Source organism: Argentina silus, assembly GCF_951799395.1.
Source record: "Argentina silus genome assembly, chromosome: 4".
NCBI lineage: Eukaryota > Metazoa > Chordata > Actinopteri > Argentiniformes > Argentinidae > Argentina > Argentina silus.
The window spans coordinates 23723283-23749122 of NC_139658.1; the positions used below are offsets into that span (position 1 = coordinate 23723283).

General features: G+C 49.8%; 1 protein-coding gene across 1 annotated transcript in view; it reads left to right on the forward strand.

Annotated features, from left to right (window-relative positions):
* The window catches only part of iars1 (isoleucyl-tRNA synthetase 1), a 48523-nt gene that overhangs the window by 11485 nt on the left and 11198 nt on the right, over positions 1–25840 (forward strand). Inside the window, exons 11-25 of the mRNA XM_083668710.1 lie at positions 1072–1194; positions 3474–3565; positions 6308–6406; positions 11139–11265; positions 13063–13136; positions 14051–14245; positions 14745–14831; positions 15195–15278; positions 16569–16713; positions 17121–17241; positions 17876–17967; positions 19154–19231; positions 19449–19570; positions 21681–21783; positions 22884–22967. Coding sequence (XP_083524836.1) covers positions 1072–1194; positions 3474–3565; positions 6308–6406; positions 11139–11265; positions 13063–13136; positions 14051–14245; positions 14745–14831; positions 15195–15278; positions 16569–16713; positions 17121–17241; positions 17876–17967; positions 19154–19231; positions 19449–19570; positions 21681–21783; positions 22884–22967 — 1626 coding nt within the window. The remainder of the gene's footprint in view (positions 1–1071; positions 1195–3473; positions 3566–6307; positions 6407–11138; positions 11266–13062; positions 13137–14050; positions 14246–14744; positions 14832–15194; positions 15279–16568; positions 16714–17120; positions 17242–17875; positions 17968–19153; positions 19232–19448; positions 19571–21680; positions 21784–22883; positions 22968–25840) is intronic.

The following is a 25840-nucleotide window of genomic DNA, read 5'->3' on the forward strand; positions in this document are numbered from 1 at the left end:
TGGTACGATGTTCCCTGACGTGGTATTTTTAGCGCGTTTTGACAGGAATAAATGCAAGTCGGTTTTGATAACGCTTCCCAGCGCCACCTTGTTAAAACGTCCCGGGGAGAACCCTGGAGAGCGTAGCGTTGGTGTTGATGGGGGGGGGGGGGGGTGAGAACAGCCCGAGGCTACGCCACTCTCATCTCTACCTGTCTATCTAATGCAGAGGTCAGTGTTAATAGCTGGAGACGTCTTTGTCAAGGACAGACGCCTCAGGCTGGAGGCTTGTGGAGACTCCTCCCTGCTTCTCCCTGCTTCTCCCTGCTTCTCCCTGCTGCTGTATCACCGGGCCGCAGTTAGAAAGCGTTCTGACGCAGAGATTTGATTGTGAATTGTGCGTATGGTACTGTATGTGGAAGTCCCAAGTTAAAATGTCTCAGTGTCTTAAATAAGAACAAGGTGAACGGTGTGAGGTGTGTCAGACAGACAGACAGTGAACAGTGTTTAGGTGTGGAGAGCAGACAGACAGACAGACAGTAAACAGTGTGAGGTGTGTAAGACAGACAGACAGACAGACAGACAGACAGACAGACAGACAGACAGTGGTGTTTGGATAAAGTATCTGAAGAGCATCTGCTATAATGACTGTGTCAGGGTAAAGAGAGAGAGAGACAGACAGAGAGAGAGGCTAGATGGTAACTGTGTCAGGGTGCAGATAGAGAGAGATGGTAACTGTCAGGGTATTTCATTATGACAGGAGGAGAGGAAAACTGTGGACATTTTCAACCATGTCAAAATGTCCTGTCAGGTGTCATATTGTATATTAATTGATTCAGAGGGCTGTGACAGATTCTTCTTCCTGGAATGAGCTGAGGTTTTAGTGCTGCCACTGCAGTAGGACTGTCTCACAACTGTCCTCAATACCGTGTGTGTGTGTGTGTGTGTGCGCCCTGGGCCACGTTGGGATGTTGTATTTCATTGCACCCAATGTATAAAAGTCATGTGAATTGTAATATTGAGGTGTAACGTGTTAATGTATTTTTTTTATCTATCTCTCTCTCTATCTATCTGTCTGTCTTCTCTCCCAAGGATGATTTCAGGGTGTGTATGGACTACAACATCATCCAGAGGGACTCAACTCCCATCTGCCCCGTGGACGCATCTGGCTGCTTCACTGCTGAGGTCACTGACTTCGTGGGACAGTACGTCAAGGTTGGTCTGCTCTAGTAATAATAACAGAGAGGGTGAGAGAAAGAGAGAGACAGAGAGAGAGAGAGAAAGTCTGCTGTCACATCCCCTGCCCCCCTGCCCCCCTTTACCCTCTCCCCTCTCCCCGGAGCCTTCAAACCATCCCCACCTCCCCCTCCCCACCTCCCCCTCCCCCCCTCCCCCTCCCTACCTTCCCTTCCACCTACAGTCTCTAGAGACTGTCGTCTAGGAACAGGGATGTTCCAGAGAGACAGGCGAGCAGACAGTCATCAGAGAGAGGGAGGGAGGGAGGGAGGGAGGGAGGGAGAGTGAGAAGAGATCCTCCTCCCTCCCTCCCTCCCTCCCTCCCTCCAAGCCCCCCTGACAGCCTGCCTGCCTGCCCTATCGTGCCGGTGCCCTGTCCAGCTCTGCGCTCCCTTAGGAGAAATCTCATTAGCCGCCCTGCAGAACAGACCAGTGACCAATCTCTCTCGCCAGCGCAGAGCCACCTGTGTCTCCTGGCTGCAGCCAAGCTAATCTGTTACACATCCACACCCTGGTCCACTTTCTCTCTCTCTCTCTCTCTCTCTCTCTCACTCTCTCTCTGTATCTCTCTCTGTACCTCTCTCTTTTTCTCTATCTTTCTCTCACTCTCTCACACTCGGTATCTCTTTCTCTCTTGTGCTTGGTGACTCTCTTTTTATCTATCTAACTATCTCTCTCTCTCTCTCCCTCTCCCTCTCTCTCTCTCTCTCTCTCTCTCTCTCCCTCCCTCTCTCTCTCTCTCCCTCTCTCTCTCTCTCTCTCTCTCTCTCCCTCTCCCTCTCTCTCTCTCTCTCCCTCCCTTTCTCTCCCTCCATCTCTCTCTCCCTCTCCCTCACTCTCTCTCTCTCTCTCTCTCTCTCTCCCTCCCTCTCTCTCACTTCCTCTCTCTCCCTCCATCTCTCTCTCCCTCCATCTCTCTCTCCCTCCATCTCTCCCTCTCTCTCTCTGCCAGAGTCACAGGTGGCCTGGCCCTCGACAGTCAACTGTATATCTCACCTTGATATCTCACCATAAAATATCTTTCTTTTTTTATATTGTTAGAGTTTGAGCTGAATATTTATAATACGTGGGCGTTGTTCTGTTTCTCTGATGGAGTGGATTCACAGCCCCAGCGGTTTGGCACTTCAGACACCTCTTATTCATAGGCATCATTATTAACTCATTTAGTGCCGAGGGTGAATAAAGTCGCCCAGACTGTCAGCCTTCTCGAGTATCAAGGGTGACTTTAGTCACCAAAAATGCATAAATCATGGTGCTTCATATTGTAGCCAATGAAAGTACTGTTGCTAGGGCAAACGCCAAACGAAACACTTGGAACACTCTAGGTGGGGAGTGTTCCGGAATGCTTTGGCAGTTGGTGAGTTAAACCACTCAGAACGGATTACTAGTCTCTGACTGTCCGTCTGGCAGAAAGGTGAGGAAGGGGTTAACAAATCCGGCGGTCCGGGTCGTGGTCTGCTTCCTCGCGGTGGCGTTGGACCGTAGGTTAAGAAACAGCTCCCAAAACCAATTATGAGGAGACAGGAAACCAATTGTACTGCAGCAAGGACACAGTGGACAGGTTTCCATTAAACTGAGTTAATCTGACTGTCGGAGAAAAGGTACTTTCAGGCTGCAACAGGCGCCAATATTATCCTCATTTATGAGGTACTTCAGAGAATTACAGTGTCGACATGAACATAAATGAAGTAGTGTACCCCCCCCCCCCCCCCCGCCCAAGTTCTAATTGCATATTTGATTGCCCATAATAAACATTGAGTGGAATTAATAGAAAATTCCTCACACTGGCATTGTAGTCGATCATATACACTGGTAGTCTTTTTTATTTATGTTTCTTGTGAGAACATCTATTGAGCATATTGCAGGTAGGCCTGTGTATGTGGGTGACGGGGAGGCCTCATTGTAATGCATGGAATGGTATCAAAAACGTGTTTGATGTGTTTGATACCATTCCCCATTCCGTTCCACGCATTACAATGAGCCATTCCTCCGATATCTACCTCCACCAACCTCCCCTGGCGCATGCCCTGCATTACATGTACATGGTATGGAAGTCGGTGTTCACTATCTATGTGATGGGTATGGAATATGAAGTGTTTATTGTTACATCAAATCAAAGTTGATTTATCATATGCACAGGCCACGGATGCAAACGGTGCGATAACATTCTCGTAATTTATACGGCAGTGTTGTGTGTCCCAGGGAATGCCCCCCTTGGGAACAATGAAGCTTGATCGAGTCTTGTTTTTCTGTTTCAGGATGCAGACAAGAACATCATCAAGTGGCTTAAGGAGCAGGGTCGCCTGGTCAACGCCAGCTCCTTCAAGCATAGCTACCCGTTCTGCTGGAGGTGAGAGCTGCTCCTGCTGACTAGCTAACTGCTACTGCTACTGCTGACTAGCTAACTGCTACTGCTGACTAGCTAACTGCTACTGGTGACTAGCTAACTGCTACTGCTGACTAGCTAACTGCTACTGCTGACTAGCTAACTGCTACTGGTGACTAGCTAACTGCTACTGGTGACTAGCTAACTGCTACTGCTAACTAGCTAACTGCTCCTGCTGACTAGCTAACTGCTACTGCTGACTAGCTAACTGCTACTGGTGACTAGCTAACTGCTACTGGTGACTAGCTAACTGCTCCTGCTGACTAGCTAACTGCTACTGGTGACTAGCTAACTGCTACTGGTGACTAGCTAACTGCTCCTGCTGACTAGCTAACTGCTACTGGTGACTAGCTAACTGCTACTGGTGACTAGCTAACTGCTACTGGTGACTAGCTAACTGCTACTGGTGACTAGCTAACTGCTCCTGCTGACTAGCTAACTGCTCCTGCTGACTAGCTAACTGCTCCTGCTGACTAGCTAACTGCTACTGGTGACTAGCTAACTGCTACTGCTGACTAGCTAACTGCTACTGGTGACTAGCTAACTGCTACTGCTACTGGTGACTAGCTAACTGCTACTGCTGACTAGCTAACTGCTACTGGTGACTAGCTAACTGCTACTGGTGACTAGCTAACTGCTACTGCTACTGGTGACTAGCTAACTGCTACTGCTGACTAGCTAACTGCTACTGCTACTGCTGACTAGCTAACTGCTACTGGTGACTAGCTAACTGCTACTGGTGACTAGCTAACTGCTACTGCTGACTAGCTAACTGCTACTGCTGACTAGCTAACGGCTACTGGTGACTAGCTAACGCCTCAGACGTGAGAGGACTGTTGCCCGGCAACAGATTCAGCAGAGCTAATTGAACTATGGAAGGGCTTGTTGAGTGTATGATAGTTCACTGAGCGAGATGAGTAGCTCAGCTAGGTGCGTTATTGATTGATAGATTGATTGATTGATTGATTGATTTGATATACTTCATTATCCCTTTGTTAGCACACGGAAAACAACAAAAAATGTGCGTTCTTGTGGTGCAGCACTCAAGGCTTTCTCTTCTAAGCAGGGAGGGGGGTTCCTCCTCCTCCTGATCTGTCATGTCCTCCATGCCCCCGCACCTCCCCCCGCCCCCCACCGCCCACCCTCAACTCCTCCGGGCCACCGTACAGGGTCTCCCGCTGACCTCCACAGGGGCTTCTAGCTTCACACCAGTGAGGATGGAATGGAGAGGAGCTGACAGCAGCTTTCTGGTCGCCCCCAGTGGAACATTAGCATAGAGAGTCAATACTGTCACTGTTGACTCAGCAGCACTGCACCCAGCCCCCAGCCCTCAGCCCCCAGCCGCCCGCCCCCCGCCCTCCCTCTCCGACTCCCTGACCAGCCAGCCTCCAGCCCCCCGCCCTCCCTCTCCGCCTCCCTGACCAGCCTCAGCCTCCAGCCCCCATCCTTAGAGAACCCAGCCCCCCCCCCCCGCCCTCCCTCTCCGACTCCCTCACCAGCCAGCCTCAGCCTCCTGCCCTCCCTCCCCACCTCCCTGAGCCCCCAGCCTTCAAGGACCCCCCCCACCCCACCCCCACTCAGCCTCAGCCCCAAGCCTTCAAGGACCCTGTCCTCCCACCCCCCCGAGCAGTGTAGCGCCGTGCCACCTGCCCAGGCCTAATTAACCCTCCGTTAATATGGGAAACATGCTCGATGGGCCTCACGGTGGAGCTCGCTGGGTGGGCCTCACAGTGGAGCTCGCTGACCGGGCCTCATCAGAACTGAATAAAACTGACAGAAATCCAGTATCTCCAGGCTCCCCCGACCCTGGTTCCTTGGCTCCACATCTTGGTGGTTCTCTGTAGTTTGTTTGTTGCTGCCTCACCGGGAGGTAGGGAGGTTATTGATTCATGAAATTCATGTATTTTTCATCCACACTTCTCTCTATCCATCCCTTTCCAAACATTAGTGGAGAGGAATGAGTGGTCTGTTTTCGCTGGGCTGGAGGAATGACACGGTTTACCCTCCAATCTCTCGTCTGAGACCCTGGTATACAGGCAATCCATCTCGACATTAAGAAAACATTGCATCCATAATTAATGGGGGCTGCTTGGATGAACTCCCAGCGAGTGATACTGTAGTCTGTAAATATGGTTCCTGGTGAACTCAAACTGTCACGAGAAAGATCCACAGATAATTTGCCAGTTACTGTAAGGTTGAAAATAAGGACATATTTGCTTTCCTCATATGCTTGTATAATACAGTATATTCTCAGCCTGGTTTAATGTTTGCGTATTTGGAGATGTCAGATGTGTCCAACTCCTCGAAGAGTTGCTGAATACATCTGTTGTGGGGGAGGCTGGTGGAGGGAGAAATCGGAGGACGTCACACGTGTTTGATACCATTCCTCATTCCATTCCGTGCATTGCAATGAGCCCGTCCTCCGACTTCTACCTCCATCAGCCTCCCCTGATCTGTTGCCTATATAGCCTCTTCTGGTCAAGCTCCTTGATTGGACGTGACGTTAACAACATCATACTTGGACTCTGTAACACTGAACATGGACAGGTGTTTAATACCTGCTTATATGCAGAGAAGTGTTTTAGTATATGCTTGTATGTTATATATGCTAAGAAGTGTTATGATATAACTGTACAGGAATGCTTGTTCATATGCACAGAGGTGTGGTGCTGACCTCTGACCTTTGCCTGCTCCTCCCTCTCCCAGGTCAGACACGCCCCTCATCTACAAGGCCGTGCCCAGCTGGTTCATCAGGGTGGAACACATGATCGAGAAGCTGCTCGGCAACAACGACAAGTGTTACTGGTAAGAGACCCGTCTGACACAGACCAGGGGAGGCCGGTGGAGGTAGGAATCGGAGGACGGGGCTCATTGGAATGCATGGAACGGAATGAGGAATGGTATCAAACACACACAAAAAAAATAAAAACTTCCCTCCCAGTGCAGTGTGCTCCCTCCCCTTCCCTCCACTCCCCTCCCAGTGCTCTCTCCCTCCCCTGCCTCCCCTCCCCTGCCTCTCTCCCTCCCCTGGCTCCCCCTCCCTCCCCTGCCTCCCCTCCCCTGCCTCTCTCCCTCCCCTCCCCTCCCCTCCCCTGCCTCTCTCCCTCCCCTGGCACCCCCTCCCTCCCCTGCCTCCCCTCCCCTGCCTCCCCTCCCCTGCCTCCCCTCCCCTCCCCTCCCAGAGCAGCAGAGCAGAGCAGCATGGCCCAGTGGTAATGTGGCTGTCAGTGAGAGATGAATAGCCAGCCTGTAGGTAGGTTGAGGTCCAAGCTGCCTGCGCCAAATGATTGCTATGCATGCTATGGAGAAACAACTAGCTAGTCAGGTCTGGGTCTGGGTTGGAGGACACGGTGGTGGAGGCAGTCCTGGTCCAGGCAGTAGCTGCTACCGCCAAACTATGAACCTTCATTTCATTTTTGTGAAATTCAAGAATTACGCCTCAAGTAAATGCAGAGCTGTGTTCCAGGGCAGGCTCAGCTGCAGACACACACACACACACACACACACACACACACACACACACACACACACACACACACACACGGTACAGGCAGAAACTAGTGACACCTGGGTGTGGATGTGAGGCCATGGTGGTACAGACAGAAGCTGGTCACACCTGGTGCTTGAACATCCATAATAGCACCATGTAGAATGGAGGTGGAACGGCCCAGATGTGTAGAGGCAGGGGAAGACCTCCAGGTGGCGTCATTAAGACTGATGGATGCTGTATGCACCCTACCCAGTATGAAGTAGAGATGGCCATGCACACTACCTAGTATACACTACCTAGTATACACTACCTAGTATACACTACCTAGTATACACTACCTAGTATACACTACCCAGTATGAAGTAGAGATGGCCATGCACACTACCTAGTATACACTACCTAGTATACACTACCTAGTATACACTACCTAGTATACACTACCCAGTATGAAGTTGAGATGGCCCTGCACACCACAGAGTATGAAGTAGAAATGGCCATGGACACTACCTAGTATACACCACCTAGTATACACTACCCAGTATGCAGAGACGGCCATGCATGCTAAACATGAAGTGTGCTAGTGTGGATAATGGAGTACACAGTAGTGTGTGAGTCCCAGCCCCTCCCGGCCAGCCTGGGGGCGTATGTACAGTATTAGAATAATTGGCCTTCCAGAACTCTATTGTGTTCCATCACATCCTGGGGCTGTAGCCTAGCACCAGCGCTAGCTGCTTTTAACTCATCCTGATGAGCGTGCGTGTGTCTGTGTGTGTGTGTGTGTGTGTGTGTGTGTGTCTGTGTCTGTGTGTGTGTGTGTGTGTGTCTCTGTGTCTGTGTGTCTGTGTGTGTGTGTCTCTGTGTGTGTGTGTGTGTGTGGGCTGCAGCTCAGCCTGCCCTGGAAACCGACTCTGCCTTTACCACTCAAGCCTTAATTATAGAATTTCAAAAAAAAAAAAAAAAAAAAACTCTTGATTGAAATTAACTTTCATAGTTTCGTGATTCGATTTGAATTCATGTCAAGAGGTGATTAGTGGTATAAAAATAATATTTTCAGGGTGTTCAACTTGTTAAAGTGTCCAATCAGGTTTTCATTGGGATGACCGGGGCGTGTGTCTCACGGTCGGCAGGCAGCCCTGTGTGTGAGTGTGAACGCACCGCGCTACAGGCCGATGTCAGGCTCCAGGACACATCCGTCACTCAGACACTCTATCGCCATAGGCTGTCTGTCCTGCCGTGTCACTTCCTGGACACAAGTGTGACTGGGGGTCTAATTAATTACACTACCTCAGCCTTAACTGACCCGGTGGGGTGAGGATTAAAAGTACTCAGCCCCCTGCTCCCCCCGCTCCCCCCCACCCTCCCTGGCTCCATCTCTCCCCAGATCTACTCAGCTCCTTGTCTCGGGCTTATTATAGGAACACGTGGATGTTAAATAGCCCTGTTACATCGAGCACAAGACAGCACACTTTCAATTCTTCATTTAGTATGTGTGGAGGTGGAGAGAGGGAGGGAGGGAGGGAGGGAGGAAGACAATCATTAAATTGATATATTGGATGCCTAAATAGAGATTCCTCTCACAAATGGGAATTGATGGACTCATTGCCGGGCGAGAGCAGACCTGACTGAGGGTTTATACTGAGGTATTCTCCTGACACTGCGTCGCTGCGCTCCTGTCCTGAAAAAAGGAGAAAATGGAGAGAGAAGAGAGAGAAAAGAGAGAGGAGAGAGAGAAATAGAGACAAAGAAAGAAAAGGAGGAAGATGCCTGGGGGGGTGTTTTAACCTTTTGCGGTTTAACTTAATAAAGAAAGCATCACGGTTTATTTTTAGAGCTTATAAAAAAGACAAGAGCAAGAGAGAGAGAGAGAGGTCAGCTCGATAAAAGGATAGTGTGTGGTGTTAGCTGCATGCTGCCTCCCCCCCTCCCTCCCTCCCTCCCTCCCTCCCTCCCTCCCTCTCTGAGGAGACTTGCCGTTTGGTTAATCAGAGGGATTAGGCCGGGCAGGACGCTAACGAGGGCTACAGATGTGAGTTTACGGAGATGTGAGGGGATGTGAGGGGGTGTGAGGGGGTGTAGGCCGCGTCGGCTGCGTGGGTCAAACAGAGTTCAGCGTGGTGATCCTACCCGGGCACCGGCTCCTCTTGTCATCCAGGGTTCAGATTATAATTCAGTGTAATTCTGTTCCTGTGGTTCAAACTGCATATTTAAGACGTGTGGCATCGTATGACTGCACGACATGCATATTCATGCGTCAGATGAAAGGACAGATCTGCTGTAATTTTTCGTAATTAGATTTTGTTGTTGGTGTTTTTCTTTTGATCAGGCCACTGTTGCCCTTTGTTAGTGCATGAGATCACCAGCTCAGCACACACAACCACACACACACAACCACACACAACCACATACACACACACACACACGCACACACAACCACACACACACAACCACACACACAACCATACACACACACACGCACACACACAACCATACACACACGCACACACACAACCATACACACACACACGCACACACACAACCACACACACACAACCACACACACACAACCATACACACACACACACGCACACACACAACCACACACACGCACACACACACACACGCACACGCACACACACGCACACACACACACACACACACACACACACACACACACACAACCACACACACACACACACACACACACACCGACGCATCACCAGCTCAGCCCCCGTTAGGAAAAGCTTGTTTGGTGCAAACCCTAATTTGAGCAGAAAGTAAACAAACACCGTCATTTGAATTCTTATTTATTTATTCATTTTCCATTTCCTCACAGAAAATGCAGACGTTTCGTTTTTTTACAAAACAACTAGAAACTATTGTTGTTTTTTTCTTGATTTTATCATTTTTACGATATCTCAATGTCTGCCACCAGCCTTCAGATGGACACACACACACACACACACACACACACACACACACATACACACACACCTGTCCCCTGACGATAACACACATCTGTCCCCTGATGATGACACACACCTGTCATATCATGATACACACCTGTCACACACACACCTGCCCCTGATGAACACACACCTGTCCCCTGATGAACACACACCTGTCCCTTGATGAACACACACCTGTCCCCTGAGCTCTAGTTGGTAGAGCAGGTGTTGTTCACCCATCTCATATCCCAGAGCAGAATCATCACATTTACAGTTTGTATTAGCGCTTTTTGCAAAGACAATTGCTTTAACAACAAGAACAATACTAAACAATATAAACAATAAATACAATAAAAACAATATGAACTAACACCGAACCATAGACCCCCAAAAAGCAAGCCAAACAAAATCATCATCAACTGTGTTTCCCTGTCTGTCTGTCTGTCTGTCTGTCTGTCTGTCTGGTAAAGGAGATGATATAAGCTGTCGTGAACTCCTTCACTCCTCAAAGTCAAAGTGGCTTTATTGTCAATTCTTCACATGTCAAGACATACAAAGGAATCGAGAGGACGTTTCTCACTCTCCCACGGTGAGACAGATAAAGTGCCCAGGCACAACAGATAAGACAAGACATACTAAAAGTAAAACATTCAATAAAAATAATTTAAACAGTGCAAAAAGAACAGTCAGTAAAGACAGTAAATAGCAGCCAAATACTGTGTATTCTGTGTACAAATAATAGTGCAATAGTAGATTCCTTCCTCTCCACAGCTTGTCTCCTCTCCTCTCCTCTCCTCTTCTGCCCTCTCCTCTCCTCTCCTCTCCTCTCCTCTCCTCTCCTCTCTCCTTGTCTCCTCTCCTCTCTTCTCCTCTCTTCTCCTCTCCTCTCCTCTCCTCTCCTCTCTCCTTGTCTCCTCTCCTCTCCTCTCTCCTTGTCTCCTCCTGGATACAGGCCAGTGTTCCTCCCGCTGCTTATCAGCTTCAGTCTCCTCCTCAGTTTTATCATTGATCTGCAAGAATCTAACTTCTGTTTGTATCCCCCCCCGCCCCCCTCCCCCCCGCCCCCCTCCCCCCTCTCTATGACTCACCCCTCTCCTCCCAGGGTGCCTGAGTTCGTGAGGGACAAGCGTTTCGGGAACTGGCTGAGGGATGCACGTGATTGGGCGGTCTCTCGGAACCGCTACTGGGGAACGCCCATCCCTCTGTGGGTCAGCGACGACTATGAGGAGGTCAGTACCTGTCTGTGTCTGTCTGCCTGTCTGTCTGACTGCCTGTCTGTCTGTCTGACTGCCTGCCTGCCTGTCTGTCTGTCTGCCTGCCTGCCTGTCTGTCTGTCCGTCTGCCTGTCTGTGTCAGTCTGCCTGCATGCCTGCCTATCTGTCTGACAGTCTGTGGGTCAGCGATGACTTTGAGGAGGTCAGTGTCTGTCTGTCTGTCTGACGGTAACTGTCTGCCTGTCTAAGACCCTGTGGACCACTTTCCGTCTTGTGGAGAGTCACTCCCACAGCGGTAGAAAGTTCAGGTCAGGACATCTTAGTTACGCTCTCAGGACTTCAGAAGGACAGATAAGGCACTTTCCATCCCTCCCACACGTACCGACACTTTCACACTCACATACCATATCGGCCAGCTAATATGCTGAGGTTCTGTCGGGAGTTATTTGTGTGTTATGAAATAGCAACGGTGCCAAGTCAGAGTCTAGCACAGCACCTCCGAGGAGTGTACTGTAAGTCAGTTATAGATCGCCTTCGAACTCATGAATAATTCATGAAACATAAACGAATAACAAATACGCTGCCCCCCCCCCCCTTGAATGCCTCTTCTCTCTCCTAAGTTCTCCTCCTTATCCAACTTCAAAGGTACCCAAGCAGCAACCTTTTGTACCACCGCCTTTCACAGGGCTGAGAGAGGGAGAGAGGGAGAGAGGGAGAGAAGGGGGGATATAATATGTGTTTAGCAGCGCTGGCAGCCAGAGACTAGGTTGGTTTAGATGTCAGAATTGGGTTGTTTGAGTCTTTGAGAAAGGAAGGGACGAGCGGCGCTGAGTAAAACAAGGACAGCGACCCGCTTCCTGAAAATAGCCTGGTGGCGGCTTGGAGGAGGTGGTCTCTGGAGCCACCACGCCTCCCTCTGCTTGGCCAGGGCCGGAAAGTGGATCTTCGCTCTCTCTCTCTCTCTCTCTCTCTCTTCTCTCGTTCTCTCTCTCCTTCCCTCTCTCTGCTATCTCTCTCGTTCTCTCGTTCTCTCTCTCTCTCTGCTATCTCTTCTCTCTTATCTTTCTCTCTCTCTCTTTGTCGTCGTCCCCCCCTCTCTCTTTGTCTCTCCCCCCCCCCCCCCCCCCCCCCCCCCCCTCCCTCACGGTCGTATCTGGGCCAGCTACCTGAGTCTGCTCAGGAAGTGGAGCAGGAGCACAGTTGAATACTCACAGGAGCAGAAACACACTTTCTAACAAACTTTTACTAGAACCTGATTAGCGGACGGCTGTCTGGCAGCGGAGCGTCTGTGCCTCGGATTGGCTGGCTGGCGGGAACCGGAGTGAATGACATCATCTGTTGAATTGTGCTCAAAGATCTGTAGCCGCAGACAAAAATGGATCTGGCTCGCCTTTCAACGACTCCAGTTATTAATGCACTTCCGTTGACCTCTGACCCCTGACCTCAGTCGCCGCAGCCACCCCTACCTGTCCCTGTTTGAATACTCCTTCCTTTCTCTCTTCCCTGAAGAAATCACTGATCTGACATGACTTGATTGGTGGAATCACTCTAGTGGAAAGCTTGATTTTTTACCCATCCAGTCATGTTGGATCAGTGATTATGCTGAGAGTGGGAGAATCGGGGGAATGGGGGAATGGGCCCCTGTCTGTCTCCTCTCCTTCACCTCCACTGATGTTTTCAGACAGTAGGTGAGAGCGTCGCTGCTCCTCTCTGGCTCTGTCACGCTACTGCAAACAGAAGAAAAGAGGTCAAGAGAAGAAAGTCAGGTGGAGTGTCTAACCCTGTGTGTGTGTGTGTGTGTGTGTGTCTCAGGTGGTGTGTGTGGGGTCGATTGCAGAGCTGGAGGAGCTGTCAGGAGTGAAAGTAACCGATCTGCATCGGGAGAGGTGAGTCACTGATTGTCTCTGCGATTGGAGCACGAAGGACACATGTCTCTGTTCCACTCAGGTGTGTGTGTGTGTGTGTGTGTGTGTGTGTGTGTGTGTGTGTGTGTGAGTGAGAGAGAGAGAGCTAACCCAACCAAAGGGCAGCTCCGGAACAACAACCAGATCACTTTCAGGGGTGTCTAATTATCTTTAATTAATTGTTGTTAGAACGAGTCGGCCTCGATCCCGTCCTGAGAGGAATGATATGAATCATGGCACGACTGCAGCTGTTAACATCTGAAAGCTACACGAAGCCCAGAGCCACAGGGTTGGACTGGTGTTTACAGTACGAACCCCAGGGTTGGACTGGTGTTTACAGTACGAACCCCAGGGTTAGACTGGTGTTTACAGTACGAACCCCAGGGTTGGACTGGTGTTTACAGTACAAACCCCAGAGTTAGACTGGTGTTTACAGTACGAACCCCAGGGTTGGACTGGTGTTTACAGTATAAACCCCAGGGTTAGACTGGTGTTTACAGTACGAACCCCAGGGTTAGACTGGTGTTTACAGTACGAACCCCAGGGTTGGACTGGTGTTTACAGTATAAAGAGTGTGAATGATCCCAGTCATCTAGACTGGATGAGACTGGGCAGAGAGACAGGAGATTGGCAGTCTAGAAATAGAATAACTAGAACAGACATGGTCCGTCAGACCATCGCAACTGGGTTTTTTTCTATAGATAGCTGGTGTTATTGTAGGAAGAATCAGACAATTCAAACCCAAAGCCTGTTTCTCTAGTTGTCAATAAACGTGTGTCCTGTAGGCCAGGCCTAGTCCGTCCTGTAGGCCAGGCCTAGTCCGTCCTGTAGGCCAGGCCTAGTCCGTCCTGTCTCTGACGTGCGTGTCTCTTGTTTTTTTTTATTGTTTTTTTTAGCATCGACCACCTGACCATCCCGTCGCGCTGTGGGAAGGGCGTGCTCCACCGCGTGGCGGAGGTGTTTGACTGCTGGTTTGAGAGCGGGAGCATGCCCTACGCCCAGGTGCACTACCCCTTCGAGAACCGCAAGGAGTTTGAGGACACGTTCCCCGCCGACTTCATCGCCGAGGGCATCGACCAGACCAGAGGATGGTGAGGACTGGGGAGGGACGTGGGTCTCTCTTTATCAATGCATGAACACATACTGGAGATACAATACATGGAAAATGAATGAACTGGGATATACAGTCAAAAGTTTGGGCACACCGTGCCAAGAGTGTGCAAAGCTGTCATCAAAGCAAAAGGTGGCTACTTTGAAGAATCTAAAATATAAAACATATTCTGTTTTGTTGAACACTATTTTGTTTATTACATAATTCCATATGTGTTCCTTCATAGTTTTGATGTCTTCAATATTAATCGACAATGTAGAAAATAATAAAAAATTAAGAAAAACCATTGAATGAGAAGGTGTGTCCAAACTTTTGACTGGTACTGTGTGTTTTATCGACATAGCAGTTGTGATGTACAAGGTCACGTTATGACAGCGTTTTCCACTTGAAGCAGTGAGGGTAGGGATTCCCAATGCCCCTGGTTCCACCCGGAATTAGCTTCCTTTAATACCGGAACGTCATGTTGTTCCCTGCTCCAGGTTCTACACCCTGCTGGTTCTGTCCACGGCCCTGTTCGGTAAACCTCCCTTCAAGAACGTCATCGTCAACGGACTGGTTCTGGCCAGGTTGGTCTCCTTTCCTCCTCCTCACTTTCTCTTTCTCCTCTTCCAGTTCTCTCTCCTCCGTTTCTCTCTCCTCCTTTTCTCTCCCCTCCCCTCGTCATGGTAACCCACTCTCCACTTCTTTCTCCATGATGTGATTAGTGCTAACTCCCCCTCTACTGTGTGCTGTGACATTTAGCCTGGGGGGGCTCATATGGGATGTAGCCCCCCAGCTCAGAGCCTAGCGCTGTTCAAACTTGTGTGTTTTAAAGATCTAGTGACCTGGAATGACTTGGTTCATCTGAATACCAAATGATTGTTTTTTATGGTGTGTTTTTATTTTTTCCTTCTTCTTCTTCTTCTTCTTCTTCTTCTTCCTATATGCAGCGATGGGCAGAAGATGAGCAAGCGTAAGAAGAACTACCCGGACCCCAGCCTGGTGGTGCAGAACTACGGAGCGGACGCCCTCAGGTCAGCACTAATATTGGCACGGAGGAGGAGGAGGAGGGGGAGGAAGGGGAGGAAGGAGGGGGGGAGCAGGAGGAGACGGGGGGGGAGCAGCAGGAGGAGGAGAAGGGGGGGAGGAGGAGGGTAGCAGGAGGAGGATCGGGGGAGGAGGAGTAGGAGGAGGAGGGAAGGAGGAGGATAGAAGGAGGAGGAGGAGGAGTAGGAGGAGGGAAGGAGGCCTCTCTCCTAAGACTAGGCTGTAGATACAATCTGGCAGGAGATTTTAATTGATTTTTTCCTCTCTGTTTTACATAGCGCCTGAGGCCCTACAGTGCTTTTGCCATATGGTGGATGAATAAAGCACTATTTAATCTGTCCGTATGCTTCAGACGAGAGCTGGAGCTGATTAGCCCTTACGTGATTTCCCTCTTTTTTTTTTTCTTTTTTTTTGACGTGATATTCTCAAATCGTGCCTTTTTTCCCCTACACCATCAGTTAGTACCTTAATGGCACGGTGTGATGGAGTAAACAGCATCTCCGGTGTGTACACGTGTTGTTTTGATAGGGTGTTTCCAGGTCACCGACTCCCCCTCGGACTTCATGAGATATGGATGAGCTGAAGGACTTTACATCCAGGGCATCTGTTAGCCCCTCCATATTTAACGCTCTAGTGGTATTCACAGTGTCATGGGGGGAGGGGGGGGGAGGGATGGGGGAGGGGGGGGAATACTTGATGACCTCATTTCCTAGTAGTGTAGATGGATCGGGAGGCTGTTACATCGGGGTGATTGACCGGGCCTGTGATGAGGAAGGAGGAAGTGCTTTGTGGAGCTGCCACCGGGCTCTAGTCCTCCAGTCAATAAAGCTGTGTGATCTGTACTGACCGTCACTCCTGCTGCTGCTACCGCTGCTGCCTCCACCCTGGGAAGACTATCACTCCTCCTGGGCTCTCCAGGAACACACTGATTAGACTGGGGGGGAGGAGAGGAGAGGAGGAGGAGGAGGAGGAGAGGAGGGGAGGGGAAGGGAAGGGAAGGGAGGGGAGGGAGAATGTAAAGGGAGGTGGGTGGGGGTGAGGGAGGGAGGTGAGGAAGGGAGGAGGGAAAGGAGGCTGGAAGAAGGCCGAGAGGAGAGAATCTCTGAGCTGTCAGATTCTCTGTGTGTCCACTGCAGTGTTTTCTTACATCTTGTCTCCCCCCATTCCCTGGTCCTCCCCCCCCCTGCTGGTCCTCCCCCCTCCCCTGGTCCTCCCCCTCCCCTTGTCTTCCCCTCTTCCCTGGTCCTCCCCCCTCCCCTGGGGCCCCCTCTCTCCAGGCTGTACCTGATCAACTCTCCCGTGGTGAGGGCAGAGAACCTGCGCTTCAAAGAGGATGGTGTCCGGGACGTTCTGAAGGATGTGTTCCTGCCCTGGTACAACGCCTACCGCTTCCTGGTTCAGAATGTCCAGAGACTCCACAAGGTACCATAACCCAGCAGTCTCTCTGTCTCTCTCTCTCCCCCAGTCTCTCTCTCTCTCTCTCTCTCTCCCCCAGTCTCTCTCTCTCTCTCTCTCTCTCCCCCAGTCTCTCTCTCTTTCTCTCTCTCTCTCTCTCTTTCTCTACCCTAGCCTCTCCCCCTCCGGCCTCCAGCCTGCTCTCTCTCCCCCACTTCCCCCTCCCTCCCCCACTCCCCCCTCCCTCCCATCTGGCTGTAGTTAATGTTATGTCACGAGACCGTAATGTGTGAGTTTGTGGTTGCTATAGAACAGCTCCCATCACACAACACAACTTCATAGATATGGACAGATAATCACCGTGTTAATGTACCATCCTAACAGTAAGTGTCTGTGCACAAACTCCTTCTGTTTTCTCTGTGCTGGTCCTTCAGGAGGAGGATATTCAGTTTGTGTACAACGAGAACACGGCCAAGCCCAGCGACAACATCATGGACAAATGGGTCCAGTCTTTCACTCAGTCCCTCATCCAGTTCTTCAAGGCTGAGATGGAGGGTGAGACCTGCAGCGCAGAGATAAGCTGCTGTCTGATGGACGGCCCGGGTCAATTCACATTTACATTCACTCAATGCAGGACGGGACATCCTCATGTTATTCTCAATGGGCCTTTTTCAATGAAATGTTTTATTCTGATTTGTTTCTTGCGTTGAGTGAGTTAGAGTTGGAATCGACCCTGACCTGTATCTGATGAAATGTACTTGCTTTTGAAAGATATTTGTGTTTTATTTGCGTTACCATGTAAGCTAAGTAGTGCTACTATACTGACGACAGGAGTCTGTCTGCCAGCGACCCCTGAATGCCTGTGGGAGGGTCTAATAAGGGTCTGTGTGCAACTGACTTAAACTGAAGGCGATGACAAGGGAAAAGTTATGGGGCAAAATTCACTTAAGCTCTTCTTATGCAACCGGCCCCTGGTGTTTTGAATGGTGTGCCATCATAGAAAGAGCCTTGTCTTTTTGAACAGCTGACTAAAACATAAGGCCACGGTTACGGGAAAGTCAAGGGTAAAAATGTGAAAAACACTTTTATGCAACCGGCCCCTGGTGTGTGAATGGCGTGGTATCAGAGTCAGAGCCGTGTCAGCCTGTGTCCTCCAGACATGCAAACTAACGCTGGTTTGTCCTTGTAGCCTACAGGCTGTACACTGTGGTGCCCAAGCTTGTCAAGTTTGTGGACATGCTCACCAACTGGTATGTGAGGACCAACCGCCGACGTCTCAAGGTGAGAGCAGAGCAGAGCACTCACTGAGATGAAACACTGCTGTTATATCACACCGGAATACCAGATTAGAAATACAGTACGTATGACTTTCTGTGTTTGTGTTTACCGTTGGGCATCAGTGACCTGGTAAATTGTCTGGGCAGCAGCTGTGGGAGCCATTTTTTATGTTTTGAAAAGTCCTGTTTTCACAGGATGGCAGGGGAAGCGTGTGTGTGTGTGTGTGGGCGGTTTGATCAGGGCCGGGTTTACCTCACTGCCAGGTGTGCGAGTGTGCGTGCGAGTGTGTGTGCGTGCGTGCGCGTGTGTGTGTATGCGTGTGTGCGTGTGTGCGTGCGCGTGCGTGTGTGTGTGTGTTAATGTGTTATGGTATTGTGTGTGTGTGTGTTAATGTGTTATGGTATTGTGTGTGTGTGTGTTAATGTGTTATGGTATTGTGTGTGTGTGTGTTAATGTGTTATGGTATTGTGTGTGTGTGTGTTAATGTGTTATGGTATTGTGTGTGTGTGTTAATGTGTTATGGTATTGTGTGTGTGTGTGTGTTAATGTGTTATGGTATTGTGTGTGTGTGTGTGTGTTAATGTGTTATGGTATTGTGTGTGTGTTAATGTGTTATGGTATTGTGTGTGTGTGTGTGTGTTAATGTGTTATGGTATTGTGTGTGTGTGTGTTAATGTGTTATGGTATTGTGTGTGTGTGTGTGTTAATGTGTTATGGTATTGTGTGTGTGTGTGTGTGTTAATGTGTTATGGTATTGTGTGTGTGTGTGTGTTAATGTGTTATGGTATTGTGTGTGTGTGTGTGTGTTAATGTGTTATGGTATTGTGTGTGTGTGTGTTAATGTGTTATGGTATTGTGTGTGTGTTAATGTGTTATGGTATTGTGTGTGTGTGTGTGTGTTAATGTGTTATGGTATTGTGTGTGTGTGTGTGTTAATGTGTTATGGTATTGTGTGTGTGTGTGTTAATGTGTTATGGTATTGTGTGTGTGTTAATGTGTTATGGTATTGTGTGTGTGTGTTAATGTGTTATGGTATTGTGTGTGTGTGTGTTAATGTGTTATGGTATTGTGTGTGTGTGTGTGTTAATGTGTTATGGTATTGTGTGTGTGTGTGTTAATGTGTTATGGTATTGTGTGTGTGTGTGTGTGTGTGTGTTAATGTGTTATGGTATTGTGTGTGTCCCTGCAGGGTGAGAGTGGGACAGAGGACTGTCAGGGGGCCCTGGAGACCCTCTTCAGTGTGCTCTTCTCCATGTGCAGGCTGATGGTGAGTCACCCTGCGTGCGTGCATATGTTTGTGTGTGTGTGTGCGTGTATGCGTGCGTGTATGTTCGTGTGTGTGTGTGTATGTTCGTTCGTGCGTGCCTGCCTGCATGTGTGTATGTTCGTGTGTGTGTGTGTGTGTGCGTGCGTGCGTGCATAATTGTAACATTCAGTGTAATCAGAGTAGTTGGGCTGAGCTGATTGGCTGTGCCGCCCTGCAGGCTCCCTTCACTCCCTTCATCACGGAGAAGATGTACCAGAACCTGCGTCAGCTGATCGACCCCGCCTCCGTGGAGGAGAAGAACTCCAGCAGCATCCACTACCTCATGCTCCCCCAAGTCAGGTATCTACGGTCCCCCCCCCCTCCACTACCTCATGCTCCCCCAAGTCAGGTATCTACGGTCCCCCCCCCCTCCACTACCTCATGCTCCCCCAAGTCAGGTAGCTACGGTCTCCCCCCCCTCCACTACCTCATGCTCCCCCAAGTCAGGTATCTACGGTCTCCCCCCCCTCCACTACCTCATGCTCCCCCAAGTCAGGTATCTACGGTCCCCCCCCCCTCCACTACCTCATGCTCCCCCAAGTCAGGTAGCTACGGTCTCCCCCCCCTCCACTACCTCATGCTCCCCCAAGTCAGGTATCTACGGTCTCCCCCCCCTCCCCCCATTACCTCATGCTCCCCCAAGTCAGGTATCTACGGTCCCCCCCCCCTCCACTACCTCATGCTCCCCCAAGTCAGGTATCTACGGTCCCCCCCCCCTCCACTACCTCATGCTCCCCCAAGTCAGGTATCTATAACAGACATTCTAGAACTGTGGAACAACTAAACAGAGACATTCTAGAACCGCGCAAACAAGGACATTCTAGAACCGTGCAAACACTGATACTCTACCCTCCTTGTAACCCTGACGTATCCGTTTCTGGAAGCAGAGGTTTTTCTGGGGAGATGGCACCAACTTTGAGCAGATGTACCTCTTACCTGTGTGTTCGTGTCCGAACGCTACAGTACCTGTCATTTCCTCTGCCGTCTCTGTACTCACTCCCCTTGTGAATCTGAAAGTGACTTGTCAAACTCTATTAACTGTGACTACTTACTAAGTTGTTAACCTAAGTGTTTTGTCATTTTGGGTTAAGGAATGATATTGACTTCTTCTCCGATTTCTGGAATGAAATATTGAAGGGATGGTTTTTCAGGCTTGGATTTCCCATGTTTGTGGACAACTGAGTCTCTGCTGCAACGTGTGTCAGATACAAGGCAACTCTGTTGTGTTATGTGATAAAACTGAATCATAAATGATGCGTTCTCTACAGATACACAACGATACAAAAACAGCTTGTTCCAAACAAACTCATCTAAAATGCTGAAACAAATGACAATTATTTTCAAGTGCCTGTGTGCAAACCCCTCCTCGGCTCTGTCTGAAGGAGAAGAAGGAGAAATCAAGCCATGTTTTGATTTAGAGAAGCTGACATGCAGAGCATGGTGGAAAACAGTAACACACACAGGCTCTGTTCAAAAGCAGGAGCCTCACTGTTGTTTGGGCTAGAATTTACTATGCCCTTTGTGTAGCTTCACTCTGCAGGCCAATTTACTGCAATGCTGTAAATAGACTCCCCCGGTGAGTTGGTGGTGTTCTCAGAGAGCAGTGGAGTGAAGGGCTGAAGGACTGTTCCTCTGGCTGCCAGTCAATCATTCACCTGCTGAAGAGCTGAAGGACTGTTCCTCTGGCTGCCAGTCAATCATTCACCTGCTGAAGAGCTGAAGGACTGTTCCTCTGCAGGTCTTTATCATTCACCTGCTGAAGAGCTGAAGGACTGTGCCCTCTCCCAGTCTATCATTCACCTGCTGAAGAGCTGAGGGACTGTGCCCTCTCCCAGTCTATCATTCACCTACTGAAGGGCTGACTCTTCCCTCTGCAGGTCTTTATCATTCACCTGCTGAAGGGCTGACTCTTCCCTCTGCAGGTCTTTATCATTCACCTGCTGAAGGGCTGACTCTTCCCTCTGCAGGTCTTTATCATTCACCTACTGAAGGGCTGACTCTTCCCTCTGCAGGTCTTTATCATTCACCTGCTGAAGGGCTGACTCTTCCCTCTGCAGGTCTTTATCATTCACCTGCTGAAGAGCTGAAGGACCGTCTCTCTGCAGGTCTTTATCATTCACCTACAGAAGAGCTGAGGGACTGTTCCCCTGGCTGCCGTAGCGCCCCACGTGTTACCTTGCTTTACCTTGATTAAGAGATTTGTAGAATTGACATTTTGCAGTTTAAATTCCCTGCTAGTCCGGACACACGCACACAGACTCTCTCTCTCTCTCTCTCTCTCTCACACACACACACACACACACACACACACACACACACACACACACACACACACAGACTGTATCTCCTTCCTTGATGTTTTCCAGTGGAGCCTCTCTCACCCAGTTAAACCCTGTGCCCGTCCTGACAGGGAGAGTTTGATTGACAAGCGCATCGAGAGCGCCGTGTCTCAGATGCAGTCTGTCATCGAGCTGGGCCGTGTGATCAGGGACAGGAAGACGCTGCCCGTGAAGGTAGGTCATCGCCCCGCCCCCATCACCTGCTGCTCTCCGCCGACCTGTCTCACCTGAGGCCAAATGTTGTTTCATTTAATACAAAAGCCTGATGTGCGCTTGATGTAGTGTGCCCGGCGCAATGGAACCAGTGGAATTGGTTCCCTGGTGTTCCAATGGAATAGTCCCAGAGCACAAACCCCACCCCGTGTGCCAGACAAGCTAAATTAAGCTCACTTTAAGTATTTAGGGGAAAAATGTCTAATAGACAGGTTCCTGGTCGAGGAGACGGGTTCCTGGTCAGGGAGACAGGTTCCTGGTCAGAGAGACAGGCTCTTGGTCAAGGAGACAGGTTCCAGGTCAGAGAGACAGGTTCCAGGTCAGGGAGACAGGTTCTTGATCAAGGAGACAGGTTCCAGGTCAGGGACACAGGTTCCAGGTCAAGGAGACAGGTTCCAGGTCAGGGAGACAGATTCCAGGTCAAGGAGACAGATTCCTGGTCAGGGAGACAGGTTACAGATCAGGGAGACAGGTTACAGATCAGGGAGACAGGTTCCTGGTCAGAGAGACAGGTTCCAGGTCAGGGAGACAGGTTTTTGCTCAAGGAGACAGGTTCCAGGTCAGGGAGACAGGTTCCAGGTCAGGGAGACAGGTTCCAGGTCAAGGAGACAGGTTCCAGGTCAGGGATACAGGTTCCTGGTCAGAGAGACAGGTTCCAGGTTGCGACAGTACAGGCTACTCAGTGCTGGTACTGTACATAGATGGGTCAGCACCGGGCTGGTCTTTGGAGGCTCGTTATTTTCCAGATGGTTTGGACTTGATTTTTCTGTCATGAATCTTTTATTTGAGCCCATCTCTGTCTGTCTGGAGCTCCTGCCTCTGTTGACATGGCTTTGATGCAGAATACGTCAACTAAGACTTAAATAAAATAAAACAGCCCATAGTCAAAGTGTCTGTTTGGCCCCCTGTGTTTGTGTGTGTGTGTGTGTGTGTGTGTGTGTTTCTGTTTCTGTTTCTGTGTGTGTGTGTGTGTGTGTGTGTGTGTGTGTGTGTGTGTGCGTGTGCGTGTCTGTGTTATGTTAGAGCTCACAGTAACAGTTGATGTTGGTTTGTATTCCCAGTACCCCCTGAAGGAGGTGGTGGTGATCCACCAGGACCCTGAGGCGCTCCAGGACATCCAGTCTCTGCAGAAGTACATCCTGGAGGTGGGTAGGACTGAGGAGAGGCTCCCTCCTGTCTTAGAGTCTGTGGTGTTACTGCTGTATGATTCCAGAAGGCTTAGAGTTTGTGAGGGTTTTTTTTTTGAGAGAGAGAGAAGATTGTTTATGAAATCCAGTGTTTATTAAATTGAAAGAGATAAGAAAAGCTTTTTTAATGTAATTTCCATATGCTGTTTTGTATAATCCTATTGTTGTCTGTACATTGTGTTTTCAAATGCGAAAAAAACAACTTGCTCACTCACTTCAGATACTTCAAATCCTAAGATATTTATAATGGGATATAGCTGCGATATGGAACTTGTGGAGTGCGTTATAATATTGAGTTCAACTCAAACAAACACCTCTCACGGAGGATTTATTGGCTTCAAAGTTGCAGTAATCCTAGCCTATTGTACCTGGGCCCTGGGCTGCACCTTGGGATCCAAACCCTTTTATCTCTGTCAGAGCAACTCCTTATCTCTCAGACGCTTTCATTTTGGGGGGGAAATGGAAAGCTAAACATTTAACCTTGGAGGCCCCCACTCCCTGCAAGTAAACAGCATTTATTCTCCAGAATTGGGAGCGGTGAGGTCTGACTCAACCCGTAAACAACCTCCACATACTCGTCGTGTAATGGAGGAATTGAATGAACGCACTTTACAGCTCCATTTTAACGGGAGCACGTACTGTAGTGAAATATGGAGCCTCTTTGCATCCCCCTCCTCCCCACAGGAATATGTTGTAAAACAGACGTTCTAGACGTGTGCACTGTGACATTCTACAACTTTATACACAGACACTCTAGAACTGTGCAAACACAGACATTCTAGAACTTTATACACAGACATTCTACAACTTTATACACAGACATTCTAGAACTGCAAACACAGACATTCTAGAACTGTGCAAACACAGATATTATAGAACTTTATACACAGACATCTAGAACTTTATACATAGACATTCTAGAACTGTGCACTGTGACATTCTAGAAGTGTATTTGAAGTGAGCGACTGGGTGGTTCTGGTTCATTCTGCTCTGGCGTAGCCCGGCTCCAGTGCCTCTCACTCTGCGTCGGCGTACCAGGACCAGCTGATGATGGACTGCTGCGTGGCGTTGGCCAGCGAGGCCCGTGGCGCCGGCGACTCCCTCCACCTGTAGTCCTCCACCTGTAGTCCTCCACCTGTAGTCCTCCACCAGTAGTCCTCCACCTGTAGTCCTCCACCTCCACCTGTAGCCCTCCACCTGTAGTCCTCCACCTGTAGCCCTCCACCTGTAGTCCCCCACCAGTAGTCCTCCACCTGTAGTCCTCCACCTCCACCTGTAGTCCTCCACCTGTAGTCCTCCACCTCCACCTGTAGTCCTCCACCCAGCAGTAGCAGCAGCAGTAGGGTGATGGATAGGAGAGACGGGGCCACAGGCTAAAATTAGCACCTCCACCGCTACGTCAAACATGGTCGATTCTCCTCCTCCAGCAGGATGAGTGATGGTCTGCCTGCTCTGGTCTCGGCTCATAGTGTCTGGCCTGTGATGGAGGAGGACTGGGATTGATCCAGCCCGACGCTCCTGTCTCTAGACGCAGAGGGGAGGAGCCTCGCATGTGAAGGATATACACATACATGTTTAGAGGAGGGCTATGGCTGGTTAGGGAGAGGTCAGGGGAGGCAGGTGGAGGTAGAAATCGCAGGACGGGCTCATTGTAATGCATGGAATTGAATGTGGAATGGTATCAAATGCGTGTTTGATACCATTCCTCATTCATTTCAATGCATTACAATGAGCCCGTCCTGCGATTTCTACCTCCACCAGCACATAAAGTAAAGAATAGGCATTTGAATGCATTGGATTCCAGAGAAATGTATGAACAGCTCCAGTCCCAGAGCTCCAGCTCCAGATGAGGGGCTGTTACACAACGGATTGATGAAAACAAGCATTGTGATTGGCTGAGAGCCTTTCGAAGCCGTGATTTACTACCGATGTCGTCCCGGTTAAATCACCTGTTGTGATATCCCTCCTCCGCTGTAGATGTGTGCATCACCTTCCCTTTGACAACGTTTGTGGTTTGGGAACTATATTTCCCGGAGCAGGGCCGAAACCACCACAGTCTATCGCGAAATAGATACTTAAAAGCATTGCATTCTTGTCACAATCTTCTGACTTGTCGTGTAACCCGTTGTACGAAAGCAATAAAGCCCTCGAGGCCGTGATTTACCCGGTAGGAGGTTTTCTCGGGTGCTTCGCCCCACGCCATGTCTAACAACTGCCCCCCCAACCCGTGACGATGTTGACGGTAAACCACCCAAACCTCTCTGGCGCCTGCCGTCACCTAACTGAGCCGGTAGCGTTTAGAGGAGGATGCTACGCTACCTAGCGCCATAGCAACAGGGGGGCTAGGCTAGTCAGAGGCTCCCCTCCGCAGCTCCCCCACTTCTGATGAATAGCTGATGGAATAGTCGATGAGTTTGTTGTTTTTGTGTTTTCCTCTCTGACGGAGAGATGAAAGCCGCCCGTCCCTCCTCTGTCATGGTGCGGTCTCGTTAGCCGCCATGTTTTATTCAAGCGACTTTGACGTGGCAGAACCCCGACCTAGATAGATGTACAAGACACGCTCTCACGTCTTCCTCTGAAGAGGAGGAGGAGGAGGAGGAGGGCGATCAGCTACTCTAATCTGATCTGATCTACATCAGGGGAGGCTGGTGGAGGTAGAAATCGGAGGACGGGGCTCATCGCCCTCCGATTCCTACCTCCCCTGATCCACACGTATTCCTTCCATGCTGTATTCAGCCTAGTCCTGTACCAGAAAGCACTCCCTCTCCCTCCCCCCTACACTCGACTAGATCTGAAAGCGTTGCATGAGGTAAACAAGATGGCCACCACAG